We start from the raw sequence: 15,331 nt of genomic DNA on the forward strand, positions 1-15,331 counted from the left end.
TCATATGACATTTATTGTATGAGACCAACTGTAAATTTGAATGTTTATGTAATTATGTTTGTTTTTTTTTACTAGCAATTTTCCCCTGAGCCACAAGAAGAAGCTGGTGAGTTAGCGGAAGCAGCGCCTCCTCCTCGGCGGGAGGCTTCAAGAACAACTGCTGCTCCCTCAAGGAGGCGAAGGAGTAGAGAAACCTCCCAGCCAACCAGCTCTCTTTCTAGTGGACAACAGTGTTGCTGTATATATGCGGAGGAAGCACGGAAAAATCCACCAGATTATTTCCAACATTTTGGAAATCACGTCATCGGTGAGATGCGGAATATGGATCCACACCAGTTCCGCATCTTCAAGCGTCTACTGCATGTTGGTCTGATCCGCGCATCAGACAAGAGTTTGACTGATGCGTGTGATATCGTACCACATGCTAGTACCCCCAGTCAATTCCCCCCACCACCCCAATACCCACATCCACATCCTATGTACTATGCGCCGGTTAATCCTCCGCCTCCCCCTTCTTTTTATGCGGCGGGACCCCATATACCATCTACCTCTGCCACTGACCCCTCGACATTATCTGGGGTTGTGTATACATCTTTGGTGAGTACACAATCCCCTTCCTCAGATGATGCACGTTTCTCTTAAATTCTCCCCAATTTGGCATTTTTATATTTTTCCCAAAAAATCATACAGCAATGCTGTTGTTGTTCTCCCTGTGTTTGTTTCAACGACATTATTTATTTCCTCTGGTGTACCACAATTTTGGCTTTTTAGGGACACAGTCCCGAAGTTCTGAACGTTGTGAATCCCTACTTTTTGTGCTCCTTCACGAAGCACTGTTTCTCATATTTGTTGGTTATGCTGAACCCATGTGCAGTTTGCGGCACTGTTTGTATGCCCGATTCCAAGTTCTCTGGTTACAGTAGTGTCTTCCCCAAAGGCAGCTGTTCTCTGCTTATTTTGCAAGGAATCCAGGCCAGGGCCTGAAATGGTTATTTCAAAATAAAAAAATTAATTCAAATAAATAAAATATTTGAATGAAATAAATGTGTCGTCTGAATTTTTTATTAAAATTGTATTGTAAAAAAATGTGAATTTTATTAATGGGTACCAAAGTGTCTTCCCTAAAAAATTTAATCGGATCGGATCTGACGCCATCGTACCGCATTGTGCACCGCATGCGATGCGATCCGATTTACAATGAAAACGGATCGGATCGGATCGCATCGTATGCCATCGTACATCATCGAGTACCGAATCCGATGCGATGCGATCCGATTTCATTACGGTGCCGTACGTAGAAAACCTGGGCGCCCAGATAGGAAACAAGTACCTTACTTTGTATCCTGCTTTCTATTTGCAACCGTGCATCAGTGTATTTGTAAATGCATTTCCCTTGCTCCAGGTCCTCAGAAACTGAGAAAGTTAATAAGATTTCTAGAGGGAAGTTCAAATCACCTGCCGTTACTGCCAAAGTTCCCTACAAGTGCGAGATCCCAGATTACAGCTATATACTGAATCTAGCAATGGAGACTATTACACAATTCTGTTTGAATGAAGACCAGGGAAAAGCCCTACTGCAAATAGCACATATGATGGCCAGCTGTGATGGGTATCAGAGACCACAGACTGCTCCTATCACAATCATTCACGGTAAGAGAATGTTTGGTTTATGCAGAACAGCCTCTTATCTTTAGTAAACCTGTCCTATATTTTCACTTACGGATGAAATTACTAAGAGACTGCACATACTAATAAGATAAATACTGATTTAAATGTAATGTATATATATATATATATATATATATATATATATATATATATATATATATATATATAAATAAAAAAAAACACTGATTTTACAGGTAATGTTTTTGGGGGATATATATATATATATATATATAATGTGTCTGTGTATCACCGAAACACTGCCATCTGTTGGCAGCAAGTGAAACTACATCTTTCTCTCTCACATTAGCCTACCTTCCTAGCTTTCAAAGCATTTGCTTCGAGTGGGCTCCCTAGTATTTACATATTTAAGTGCACAATTTAAGTGTTTGGTCATTTGTGGAGTAATTGATGTACTTATTTGTGTATTGTTTTCTTCAGATATACTTTAAATGGAAATTAGCATTTCAGATTTTATACTATTTTTTTTTAAATTCAATATACTTTAAATGGAAATTAGCATTTCAGATTTTATACTATTTTTTTTTAAATTCAATATTTTTTATTGATTTTCAAAGACAAACAACACATCGTAATAAAAGCAATAACACCCCTAAATAAGTCACCATGGAGCGCAGGGCAACAGTGCGTACATCACTATAAAGGTGTATGGTATATGAAAACAGTATGAGATAAGATAAGGATGTTAAACATAATCTTAAAGGTACGGAATTAACCAATAGTAACAACTCAACAAAGTGCCTGTAGGCGCCATACGAGCACAGCTAAACAGTAGGAGTAGAGGATATAACATTAGACATATTATTTACTGTTAAAAGTTACCTGCTGCCCTACAAACCTATAGCTACACCAAGCTTAATATAGAATATATAGAACACAAAATGATGATAATAATAATAAACCCAAAACAAACCTCCCTAAAACCCCCCTCCATGAAGTGGCGTAGCTATAGCTCCGCAGCCCCCGCGGTGGCGGGGAGGCGCAGAGAACATGTGGGCGCCGGGGGTCTAAGTTACCACTTACCCGTTGCTGTCCTGCCGTCACGGTCCCGTATCTCCCGGCGCCGGCTCCTGCTGCTATAATGAAAACGGACTCTTAGAAAATGGCTGCCCCATACTGCAGACAGTTTTCTGCAAATATGCTGCGGGGGGGGGGGGACAGGTAGTTACGCCTCTGCCTCCATGTATGACCCAGCACCATACTTTGATCCCTAAACCCTACGCCCACTAACGCTATTCTATACTAAAGTGGGGTTAGAGATCCGCACAGACTAGAAATCTGTATATATTTTGAAAACCAACTTGAGAAACTACACTTATTGATAAATTCTGGTAGTTGAGGGGGTTGGTGGTGCGCCCAGCGTTTAAATATCAATGATTAGACACTGGGTTTTTATTTGTCAGAAAAAAGAAATCTGGCAAAAAAAGAAAGAAAAACGCTTTGTGGGCGCACTGTTTTGTAATGATTAAATTAAATAATTAATACATAACTTTTATTTTAGACTTGATTTAAAATAGGGTGGCACAGGGGGTTAATTAGGATTGAGAAAGTTAAAATGTAGTGTGATCCTTGTACTTGTTTAGTTCAAGGAAAATTCGCAGATTGGTCACACCTTTAATATATCATTGAAGCACTGTTTTTATGAGAGGTACAATTACCAATGATAGTAGGCAGTGAAATGATTAAGTTCTCCTCTCATATGCTATAATTAGTGCTTAATAGCGATAATGTACCTGAATGGTAATATGGGGGGAGAAAAAGTTACACAGCCTCAGAAATTGTAAATATATTACATATTTTAATAATAATAAACACTCACTCCGGCAGTCATTGTTGCAGGTATTTTATTTGATATCAGATACGGCGGCCCTTACCCCTATTCGTGATGTTGCCACACCGGGGCTTCCCCGGGAGTCTCCCACCTGGGTACTGACCTGGCCCTCCACTGCTTGGCTTCCAAGTTCGGAGGGGGTTTGGGCAGACCAGTGGGGTATGGTGGCAAATCTTAGGGTTCGGTATCCAATCAAATGTAGCCTGTGGGGCTGCAAGAGGGGATCACTTCACCATGCGCAACAAGTGATTGGCAAAATACGTAAATAAGGGGATTTAAAGGATCCCTTGGAGGTAGGGTTTTTGGGCCAAATGGGATACTACAATTCTCCTAGGTATATTAATTGGGTGGAGAAGAAAAAAAGGGAGGGGGGCACAGAAAATCGATGGTCAGAAAAACCTTGGTATTAATTAATCTGTCTGCTGGTAGCAGATATTTAAAGTTTTCTTTGATGCAGGGTTTAATACATTCATATGCGGTAATTGCACCAATAAAGAAATTTATCCTTGAATAAGGAGGGTCCCATGTGGTAGCTGCATCAATGCCACACACCATACAATTTTTGTAGCAATAATTGCACTGTTTGAGATGAATACACAATACAGATGGACAATTGAGCAATAAGGTTTCCAAAGGTAATCAAATACTTTGTTGCGGTATTGTGGGGAAAGATTTTAGATATATTGTAGCATTTAGCAGTAATTGCACTGTTTGAGATAAATAAACAATACAGATGGACAATTGAACAATAAGGTTGCCAAAAGATAAAGATAATCAAATACTTTGTTGCGGTATTGTGGAGAAAGATTCTAGATAAATTGTAGCATTTAGAGTGACGGGCATAGCATGTAGTCTGAGGTTTAATTGATGAGTGAGACGCGCACCCCGCTGCTGTGAGCGGTGGGGGAGCGTCTCTCTAACCTGTTGCCGCTGCCTAAGTTAGCGGCTGGTGTCGGAGGGGTTGAAGTCCCGTGCTGGTAGTCGCGTACTAAGATGCGACCCGCTGACCGCTGGATGACAGAGCGGGAGATGAGAAGCTGATGCCGTCAGGGTGGTTTGGCCGCGCCGGACCTCGCTGGTGAGGAGGCGGCAGCGCGTGGGAGCCGGAGGCTACCGCTGATGTACTTGCGTGGTGGCCGGAGGAGTGGGAGGCTGGAACTGCCCCACTCCTCCGGCCACCACGCAAGTACATCAGCGGTAGCCTCCGGCTCCCACGCGCTGCCGCCTCCTCACCAGCGAGGTCCGGCGCGGCCAAACCACCCTGACGGCATCAGCTTCTCATCTCCCGCTCTGTCATCCAGCGGTCAGCGGGTCGCATCTTAGTACGCGACTACCAGCACGGGACTTCAACCCCTCCGACACCAGCCGCTAACTTAGGCAGCGGCAACAGGTTAGAGAGACGCTCCCCCACCGCTCACAGCAGCGGGGTGCGCGTCTCACTCATCAATTAAACCTCAGACTACATGCTATGCCCGTCACTCTAAATGCTACAATTTATCTAGAATCTTTCTCCACAATACCGCAACAAAGTATTTGATTATCTTTATCTTTTGGCAACCTTATTGTTCAATTGTCCATCTGTATTGTTTATTTATCTCAAACAGTGCAATTACTGCTAAATGCTACAATATATCTAAAATCTTTCCCCACAATACCGCAACAAAGTATTTGATTACCTTTGGAAACCTTATTGCTCAATTGTCCATCTGTATTGTGTATTCATCTCAAACAGTGCAATTATTGCTACAAAAATTGTATGGTGTGTGGCATTGATGCAGCTACCACATGGGACCCTCCTTATTCAAGGATAAATTTCTTTATTGGTGCAATTACCGCATATGAATGTATTAAACCCTGCATCAAAGAAAACTTTTTTCCCTTTTTTTCTTCTCCACCCAATTAATATACCTAGGAGAATTGTAGTATCCCATTTGGCCCAAAAACCCTACCTCCAAGGGATCCTTTAAATCCCCTTATTTACGTATTTTGCCAATCACTTGTTGCGCATGGTGAAGTGATCCCCTCTTGCAGCCCCACAGGCTACATTTGATTGGATACCGAACCCTAAGATTTGCCACCATACCCCACTGGTCTGCCCAAACCCCCTCCGAACTTGGAAGCCAAGCAGTGGAGGGCCAGGTCAGTACCCAGGTGGGAGACTCCCGGGGAAGCCCCGGTGTGGCAACATCACGAATAGGGGTAAGGGCCGCCGTATCTGATATCAAATAAAATACCTGCAACAATGACTGCCGGAGTGAGTGTTTATTATTATTAAAATATGTAATATATTTACAATTTCTGAGGCTGTGTAACTTTTTCTCCCCCCATATTACCATTCAGGTACATTATCGCTATTAAGCACTAATTATAGCATATGAGAGGAGAACTTAATCATTTCACTGCCTACTATCATTGGTAATTGTACCTCTGATAAAAACAGTGCTTCAATGATATATTAAAGGTGTGACCAATCTGCGAATTTTCCTTGAACTAAACAAGTACAAGGATCACACTACATTTTAACTTTCTCAATCCTAATTAACCCCCTGTGCCACCCTATTTTAAATCAAGTCTAAAATAAAAGTTATGTATTAATTATTTAATTTAATCATTACAAAAGAGTGCGCCCACAAAGCGTTTTTCTTTCTTTTTTTGCCAGATTTCTTTTTTCTGACAAATAAAAACCCAGTGTCTAGCTATTCTATACTAACCTAAACATATAAGCCCCCCCTTTCCCCCTTCCCCCCTCTAAAGGAATAGGGAGAGTGCAGGATATTAGGAAGCGGATATGTTGAGGGCTATACACTTAGGACTTTGAATCAGGCTAAATTATGTCCATTTGCCCCACATGGATGCACAAGCACAATATACTGTATATGGTAAGCAGGATATATAAGGACTGATGGTATGGGCCACATATGAAATTCTAATCTGCCGCGTGTAAAATAATAAGCTTAAAAATAAAAATTAAAAAAAGCATCTTTCCAAGAGACAACAATAGGAACGGAGTATGAGTTAGGTATAGGGCAGTGGTTCCCAACCTGGGGTACTAGTACCCCTGGGGGTACTCTGCATACCAGTTGGGGGTACTTGAAAATAATATTGGTAATGGCGGAAGATGAAAAAAAGTATTTCAATGGCAGAAGATGACCCATTGCCATGGAGAAGAACCATGTTTTGTCACTTACAGGTCTGTCTTTAGCGTCATCCGCATCAGCAGTTTCTCATGGTGCTTTTGCCTGACCAGCAATCCACAGGGAGCTTCCCATGCTGCCCTCAGACATCAGCAATCATCTTCCCTGCGCTGACACAGGTGGAGGAAGCAGCGACATTAATCCTACAGGTGTTAGTGGGAACCCTGGAGACAATACACAACCAGCGGGCAGACATGGAAGGGCACGATTCCTGTCCGTTACTCCTTAATATAAGGATAGGCATACCGCTCACTTCCTCTTCACTCAAGTACTGTCTATATTTCAAATTGAGAGGAGGTACTCTTCAATAAAAAGCCTGATCAAGGGGTATGGGAGAGAAAAAAGGTTGGGAACCACTGGCATAGAGGAATATCAAATTACAAAAATGGTGCATATTATTAGTCCGGCCACTTTTTAAACCCAGGAAAATAAAAGGAGAAAGGGCCAGGGTCTCCGTCACCATCAAAGGGAAAGGCAGGATGAGTTCCATAGTACGGGTATGACCAGTTCCAATGGTATGTGGAGTACATTATATGTACGTGGGGCAGATTGAAGCATGCGTCAGCATATATGAAACACCAAGGCCGGGTGTTAAGCATATTTTAAATTGTTGAGACAGGACTCTGTGAGCATTTGTCCTGGATATTTAGAGAGGCAGAGACCATATAAGTTGCGGAGTCATTACACATATATGTAGTGTCATCAGGCGCTTCAGCAGGTGCGGCATCGATGTAGGAAGAGAGCGTCGTATCCTGCTGCAGATCAGTAAGTTTGGTTTATAAACTTGTCTGTAGAGGAGGCAATAAGCTTGCAAGATATGGTAAACAGAGGCTTCCATCTTAGGCTTGGTAAAAGGAGGGGACAAGGGAGCACTCTCCCAGCCGCAGTATATCTCCTAGGGGAAACGGGAGTGAGTACCTGCTCACTCCGCTCTATTTACAGCTGGGGTAGGGAACCTCAGGCCCGGGGGCCGTATGCGGCCCCCGTAGCCATTCTGAGTGGCCCTCCCACCTGCCTGGCAGCTTTGCCAGGAGTCAAGTACAGGGGAATTCTCACGAGAGGTCGGTAGTTCTTGCGAGATTCCTCTTAATCAACAGCAGCCGGAGACTGTCAGTCCTATTCATCGGCAGCCACCAGAGCGTGGGGCGGCTGCAGCAGGACAATTTGTAAGAGAAATTTTTACATATGGCCCCCGAAGGCTTTTTTCCCATACAAATGGCCCTTGGCACAAAAAAGGTTCCCCACCCCTGATTTACAGGGAGCGGTCGGCACCTGTCACTCCTGCCTGTTGCAACAGCCGGAGAGGCAGCATGAAAGTGAAGCCTTGGCGGTGCAGGAGAAAGCCAGCGGTGTCCGGGGATTGGCTTAGATGTAGGCCGTAGCCCCCGTTACCTCCGGTCCAGCAGCCAGTTGGACCCAGGGATCCACCAGCGGGGGTGCAGGACAGTCAGCAGGATCTCCCACGCCCATTGTAGGGATCAGGGTCCTCGTCAGCAGCATCTGGATATATTTCAGGATTGATGGAGGGAGCTCCAGGGACCTGCTGCCCCCCCCCCCCCCCCCCATATTTTATACTATTAATGTAAGATTTCCGTACAATTCATACAAAAAGGCTATGTCCACAGCATTCATTTTTTACAAGTGCAGGAAGTAGCGGAGTTCCTTAATTGAAGTGTACATCACTTATTGCTAGGCACCACTTAATTGCTTGGTAATGTGCATAGGATAATCTTATATAAAATGCCAATGAGGCTCACAATAAAACAAAAGTATGCTTGTTTTGCATTAGAGAATGTGAACGCTATACTTGTGTATTTCAGGAGTTTTTGGTTCTGGAAAAAGTTACCTGCTGGCGGTGGTTGTGTTGTTCTTAGTGCAGCTATTTGAAAGCCACGATCCTGCCAAAGATCCTAATTCATCTCACTGGAAACTTCTCATCTCGTCTTCTACCAATGTTGCAGTTGATCGAGTACTTCTGGGGTATGTGAAGTGTGTAGGTTTATGCTGGGTACACACCAGGACGATTTGGGCTCAATTCTCTCAATTTTGATGCGTTTTACAACTGATTGTATGTAAAAGAGCAGAATCATACCTGTTTTTAGTGCGATTCTGATCCGAAGCGCGTCCCCGCCGGTCGTCTGTCGGTCATCTGTTGGATTGGAGATTTTACCTACTGCAGTAAAGATTCGTCATCTACATTGGATTGGGTACAGATCGTGTGTACATCGTTTGCAGATCGTGTACTCCAATCCATCGTGCGATTTCACGATCGTCACATGATAATGGTCGTCCTGGTGCAAGAATTAACACTAATGTAGGGTACCTACATTAGTGCTAATACTTGCACCCTGCATCTTTCAAGACCTTTGCAGTTCCTCTTCCATGCCTGGAGTGTCACTCTCTACTGTTGTGCTGCTAGAACAGGAGTGCTGAAATACAGACCACACTTCGCTAGAAGCAACACAGCAGAGCGTGACAACCCAGGCACAGAAGTGGAACTGCACAGGTTTTGAAAGATACAGGGTGCTAGAATATACACTATAGGTTCTCAAATTTGGTATTCTGGACCCCAAACTGTTCATGTTTTCCTGGTCTCCCCACAGAACCACAAGGAAAATAATTGGCTTCACCTTGTGTCATTGAGTAAATTAATACATATGTGCAACTGCTGGGTGACCTGGAAAACGTGAACAGTTTGGGGTCCTAAGATTGAGAACCACTGATTTATTATAATGAATACAATGTACTGTTACCACATATGCACTATTCAATAATTATTATATAGCCTAATCAACTGGACTCTCAATGAACACCATTGTGGATTACTATAATCGTTGAGTCAATATGATAATACTGCCACTACTACTATGTATGGTAAGAAATAACCTTAGTTCCGATATTGCAGCTAAGGGTCCAAAATAAGAGTCCTCCACCTGCAGCCTGTGCCTGTGGTATTTTTATGAATGACATACAGTAGGTGATCAGGCACAGTCCTTGCTGCACAGGACCCATCACCTGCAAATAAAGCTGTGTTGGATGAGCCTTACCATGCAGCTCAGAGGCACATGTTACTTTTATTTTACTTTCTATCATTGTAAACTCTTGTTTGTGATGTTTCTCAGTACAAACCGCATTCAGCATAGATTAGAGTCTTAAATTAATTCTGTGTTGAAAACTGTACTCCAGAACAACTTTATGATTAGTTGCCTGGACAAGTTCTACCTTTTCGGCACATTCAATTAGGCATGGGGCTAATTGATGGCCTGCTGCAGTGCCCAGAGCTATTCACTTTCAGCCTGTGATAAGCCCCACAGACTATATTTACTGCAGGTTTACACCCTCCTGAGGTGCGAACAGACATCTGCTCTAAGTAGGCCTTATTGCTGCAAACACATTAACCAATACCTCCGGGCACTTCACCCAGAACCTATGGGTTATCACAAATATGTATATGGGTATTATGGGTTATTTTAGCGGTAAGCCCAATGGCTAATTTGGGTGACATGTTTGACATAGACAAAAGGTCACCTAAATAGAAGTGGTGTCTGTCTGTAGATTTCAGCACTTTACTATGCACTTGGACTTATACGGCCTACACACATGCCGATATTAAGGCATTTTCTAAGCGATTTTGCTTAGTTTGGCAAAGTCGCTTAGAAAATGCCCTCACATCGGTGTATGTGTGGGGGCTATATCGACAGAAGTGCGCGTCCCCGCGCGTCTTTGTCGCTGGCCGAGATTGATGAACAGTGTCCATCAATATCGACATCGGCAGGGTTCTCCCACCGGAGAACACTGGCGCTGCCTGCTCGCTTAGCACACAGAGCTGACAGCTCACTCTGTGTGTGGGCTGTCAGCTCTGTGTGCTGAGACGAACGGCCCAACACAGCACAGCTAGGTCGCCCTATACACATCGGCATGTGTGTAGGGCCCATTAGATTGGGGATGGTACGGTATGAAAAAGTAAACAAACAAAAAAAACCTTGTGTGACCATTGCCATTGGAAAAGTTTTCTGTGAGTTCGCACATAATATCACTTATGTATATAACAGTATTGATTAAACCAACATAAATATAATCCAAAAGATGATCTCTAGTATAGCCTGTTGGTGGTGCTCCCAGAACAAGTTCAGAGAACTTAACTGAAAAAAGTGGTCTTGCGGTAGGGTGTAAGAAAAGGCTGATTAAGTCTTACCTGGGGCACACTTTTATTTGATGTATTTTGCAATATTATTACAGTTTAAAACTGTAATTCTCATTTATTTGTGTAAATTAAAAAAAAGACAGCAGTGATTTAAAATTCAACTGCTCCAAAATAATAGTCAACTTCTCACTCTCCTATAGCCAAATAATTGTGATACTAGATAGGTTGTCTTATACAAACAAATGTGTAAAGTTTTGAAATCAGAGATTGAAAATGCGTACAGTACACACCATGCAATAATTGATGCCAATCTCACTTTACCTGTCTCACTTGACAAATAATTACTAACTATCATTTTCCTATTGACCGTTCTCTCATTCTGATAACCTGACACTGTTCTCTGCAATACATCAGCAACAGAGACCGAGAAAGGAAAACTCAGTACAGCAGAAACAGTTATCTTTGTCTATCTTTTCACTCTGAGGTTATCTGAGTGACTGTCTCTCATCAGACATTTGAAGCAATTTTATGCTGATGTCAGACAGCAGAACAGTCACCGCTAACTGATACCTCAGAACTCTATTTGAAGGACAGGGATATAGGCAATCTCTGCCATCTAATTTTCCACAGCAAGGCACTCTCAGTCAGATATCCGGGCAGTTACCATGCGCTGCTAATTGAGCAACAGGGTCGCTCTGAGCAATCAATATTGACAAGCAGAAGCCAACCCTGTGCCTTTTTCTTCAATTAGTGTATGGAAACACTACATTACCTCTCTCTCATCTGGCATCTGATGCTGGTATAAGATGCCAGAAAGCAGAAGGGGGAAGTAGTGACACAAAAACACATGAAATTCATCTCTCCCCAACTTCCTAGCTTAAGCAATTTTATTGTGTATGAATTATTAACCTAACTTAAAGAGCTAGAATAAGCAATTGAGGCGGCAAGCAAGCAGAATTGCCCGATATGAGTCTTGTGCTAAATAATGAAAAGTGGTTTAAAAAATTGTGATAAACTTCAAAGGGCTCTCTCTGTGAACATCTGATAAATGTTAACAAACTTTCGCACATGGAGAATAAATTTACTGTGACTTATTAATTGTTGATTCCTATTTTAGCAGTACATTTACATCTGCTGTAAAGGAGCAAAGTGATATTTGGGATAAAAGTATTTCACTAATCCAAGATTATCCCAATAAGTGATTTCACCCTTCCTTTTAAGAGTATAAGAAATAAATGTTATGTTTTAAACTGTAATAATATTACAAAATACATCAAATAAAAGTGTGCCCCAGGTAAGACTTAATCAGCCTTTTCTTGCACCCTACCGCAAGACCACTTTTTTCAGTGACCATTGCCATGTCAGCTATTTAACCATGGCAACCGTTTGACTATATTGAATATATGGTGTCAGTTGGATACCAGACAATTCTATTTGCCCCATTTTATACTAGGTGTGCAGTCATTAGGCCAACGGGTACCGGACGGGGTCCCGACAGTCGGTATCCCGACTGTCAAAACACAGACAGCCGGGTTCCCAGCGGCCACCTGCTATTTTCCCTCGTGAGGGTCCACGACCCCCATAGAGGGAGAATAGAATAGGTGGCAAGCGTAACGAGCCACTGTGCCCACAGTGTGGCGAGGACAGCGAGCCCGCAAGGGGCTTAGTTGCGCTCACCATGCTCTCTGGGTCCGGCCAGTCGGGATCGCGACATCGGGCTAATGACTGTCGGGATCCCAGCTGTCAGACCCCCTGTACCACACCCTAGGCCAACCACTATTGGTCCACAGTCATCCGGTCGACACATTTAAAAAGTATTTTTTTTAATCCGACTACATTACATCTCACTGGGCATACAGGGAGAATAAAATATTGTGCCGAGTTCAGCATGGCGAGTGGACAAGGTACACTTATACAGTGTCCATGCAGTGGTGTTGAAAGTAGTGGGGGGGGTGTTATTTTTTACCCAGGCCCGGGTCTGCACAGCCTCTCTCCCCAGCTCCGCACACGCTGCTCAGTGCCTTGTGCTGAGCTGGGGAGTGAGACGGCGGCAACCTGTCCTGTCTCTCCCTCCTAGTTTATTTTTCTTCTAAAAAAGGTAATTGAGTTTAGAAATATGTAGCCAATTAGGTTATTGTGTCTCAAATAACATAAATCACTTTCTTCTAAGCTCTGTATTACCATGTTGAGGCCATGATACACTAATATTAACTCTTAAATGCTGGAGGCAACGTCAATTTGTTGAGGGTTAAATAGTGATGTGATAGAAGTTAAGTGGGTCCTAAAACATGTCCTAATGAAAGAAGCAGATTCTGCTACAGTATGTCCTCGTATCTGTGAGTTACAACCTTGTTTGAGAAGTGCTTGTCTGCCACATGTCGCAGATAATCTCCTCTTGTCTGTATTTTATATGCGTACATTGCCTGCAGGCCTCCCACACATCTGTTATCCCAATCCGCACTCACCTACCTGTGGAGATGGGATTTTAGTAACCATAAATACTGGCCGATTTAGGTCAATTGCACCAGTAATACAATAACAACTCCTAACTAAGGAAGCTATAGAAGACGTCTGCAGGCATAAGTGTGTCTTCTATTTTAAACATAAGGAGGACATTAGAACTTGTCACGGTGTGAGTATGCCAAGTAGTAACAATAGGTAACTATGTCTTTTGCTGTTTTTATAGCTAGGCATAAAAATGGTGCTTATAAGTCAAAATAGCTGAGCTGTATTTTAGCTGTACATTACTCTGATACCGTGCCAAAACAGCAGCAGGATGAAAAGTGTTGCTGCTTTTACTGGAATGGATGATGTTGAACTGGTTAGGCATCCCTTGCTGAATGCAAGCTCTGTAATAATGCACTTACATGGAGCAAATATATATATACAGTAGTTAACTGTGACCTGTAGAATGAAGGGTCACAAATACTAGTCTTTATTTAAGTTCTTATTTTATATTAATTGATATTCACTTTTTTCTTTCCTATAATGTCTGACATGTTCTACTCTAAAGGCCCAAACACATTGGGTGACTTTCAGCAGAAAGCGCTCAGTTTACTCGTACCAGTGGGTACAGGGCAGCGATGAGTGGTGAGCCCACATCACCGCTGGCCCGACCATTTATCTGCTGGTATTATCAGCAGATGAGCGAGGGAATGGACCCGCTTGCCATAGCATCCTGCTATGGAAAGCTGTCCACCCCGAGGAAAATCGCTCATATGGGTTTAAAATGCTCAGTGTGTATGCACTGAGTGTTTTTCAGCCCAGTGATTTTCCCCATAATTGTTATCCATACACACTGGGCAAAAACACCCAGTGTGTTTCAATCTTAAGGGCCATCGAAGGGGCCAAACCAGTCCTCAAGTTCTAACAACAGTTCATGTTCTCCTGTGGATCTGCAAAATGTGTCGGTTAGGAATGATTGCAGCACATGTTTGAAAATGTGACAGTTAGTAATGACTACACCTGTGCACCAGCTAGGTGATCTGGAAACCACAAACTGATCTCGAGGGCTGGTTTGGCTCGAGGGCTGGTTTGGCCAGTCCTGCTATACTGTATATCATAAAACTAGGAAAACAAAACAGGAATGTCTGCAGACAAATTTCCTTACATTATATGGTGAATGATCTGTGATTGCATGCTTTGTAGGATTTAATAACAAATGTGAAAATGTAACACATGTAGAAAGCCTTTACTATACATTTCTATTTTGACTGTTCACTACCAATCAGATCTGTAGTGCTTATATGCATGCATGACATTAAAGGTCATGATGTCAATAAATGTGTCTGATGCAGCATATTATACTTGTTTTGGAACAGGTTACTTGATCTAGGATTTGATCAGTTTATTAGAGTCGGAAGCATTCGGAAGATTGCAAAGCCCATCCTACCCCACAGGTGAATATAGGTCTATGTGTTGCCAATATTGGCTTTAATCCAAACTATAGTTACAGTAAGTGGAAGTGGTTCTAATTGTCTGTATTTATCACATTTGTTTGTTATAAACAACAAAACATCAGGTGCTCGCAGCCTGAGTGGCAGGCAGAGGGCATTCCTGGGTGGACCACCAGAGTTTTATGGTGTGCTCATAAAATTAGTGGGCGCGCCCATATAAAAACGACTGTCGGAATTCAATTCCGACAGTTGAGAGTCGGAAAGTCCACAGATTGTCGGAAAGCGGGCGCAGATCCACGTCTGTTTCCGACAAAACAAATTCTACTTTTTAAAAAGTTGAAACTGACAGCCTTCATTGCTGTCGGAAATGGCAGCATTGAATAGGCTAATGTGGCTATTTCCACCTGTTAGATATATCGGCACAGATTGAATACCCTCCTAAAGCTTACACACATACATGGTCTACTCATATTTATGTTTCTTATGAATGTTTTCCAGATAGAGGCTCAGTTATTATTTGGATACATAAGTATCTATAATAAACTTGTTAAGCTTATGCATATCAATACATAATACTTTG

At 42.6% G+C, this 15,331-nt stretch overlaps 1 protein-coding gene across 4 annotated transcripts in view; it reads left to right on the forward strand.

Annotated features, from left to right (window-relative positions):
* Positions 1–15,331, forward strand: part of ZGRF1 (zinc finger GRF-type containing 1) — an 82,148-nt gene that overhangs the window by 41,463 nt on the left and 25,354 nt on the right. For all 4 annotated transcript variants that reach the window (XM_083174534.1, XM_083174533.1, XM_083174532.1 and 1 more), the window contains exons 18-20: positions 1,403–1,650; positions 8,532–8,691; positions 14,677–14,754. In XM_083174534.1, coding sequence (XP_083030660.1) covers positions 1,403–1,650; positions 8,532–8,691; positions 14,677–14,754 — 486 coding nt within the window. The remainder of the gene's footprint in view (positions 1–1,402; positions 1,651–8,531; positions 8,692–14,676; positions 14,755–15,331) is intronic.

The sequence above is a fragment of the Crinia signifera genome, chromosome 1 (genome assembly GCF_055691185.1).
Source record: "Crinia signifera chromosome 1, ASM5569118v1, whole genome shotgun sequence".
NCBI classification, from domain to species: domain Eukaryota; kingdom Metazoa; phylum Chordata; class Amphibia; order Anura; family Myobatrachidae; genus Crinia; species Crinia signifera.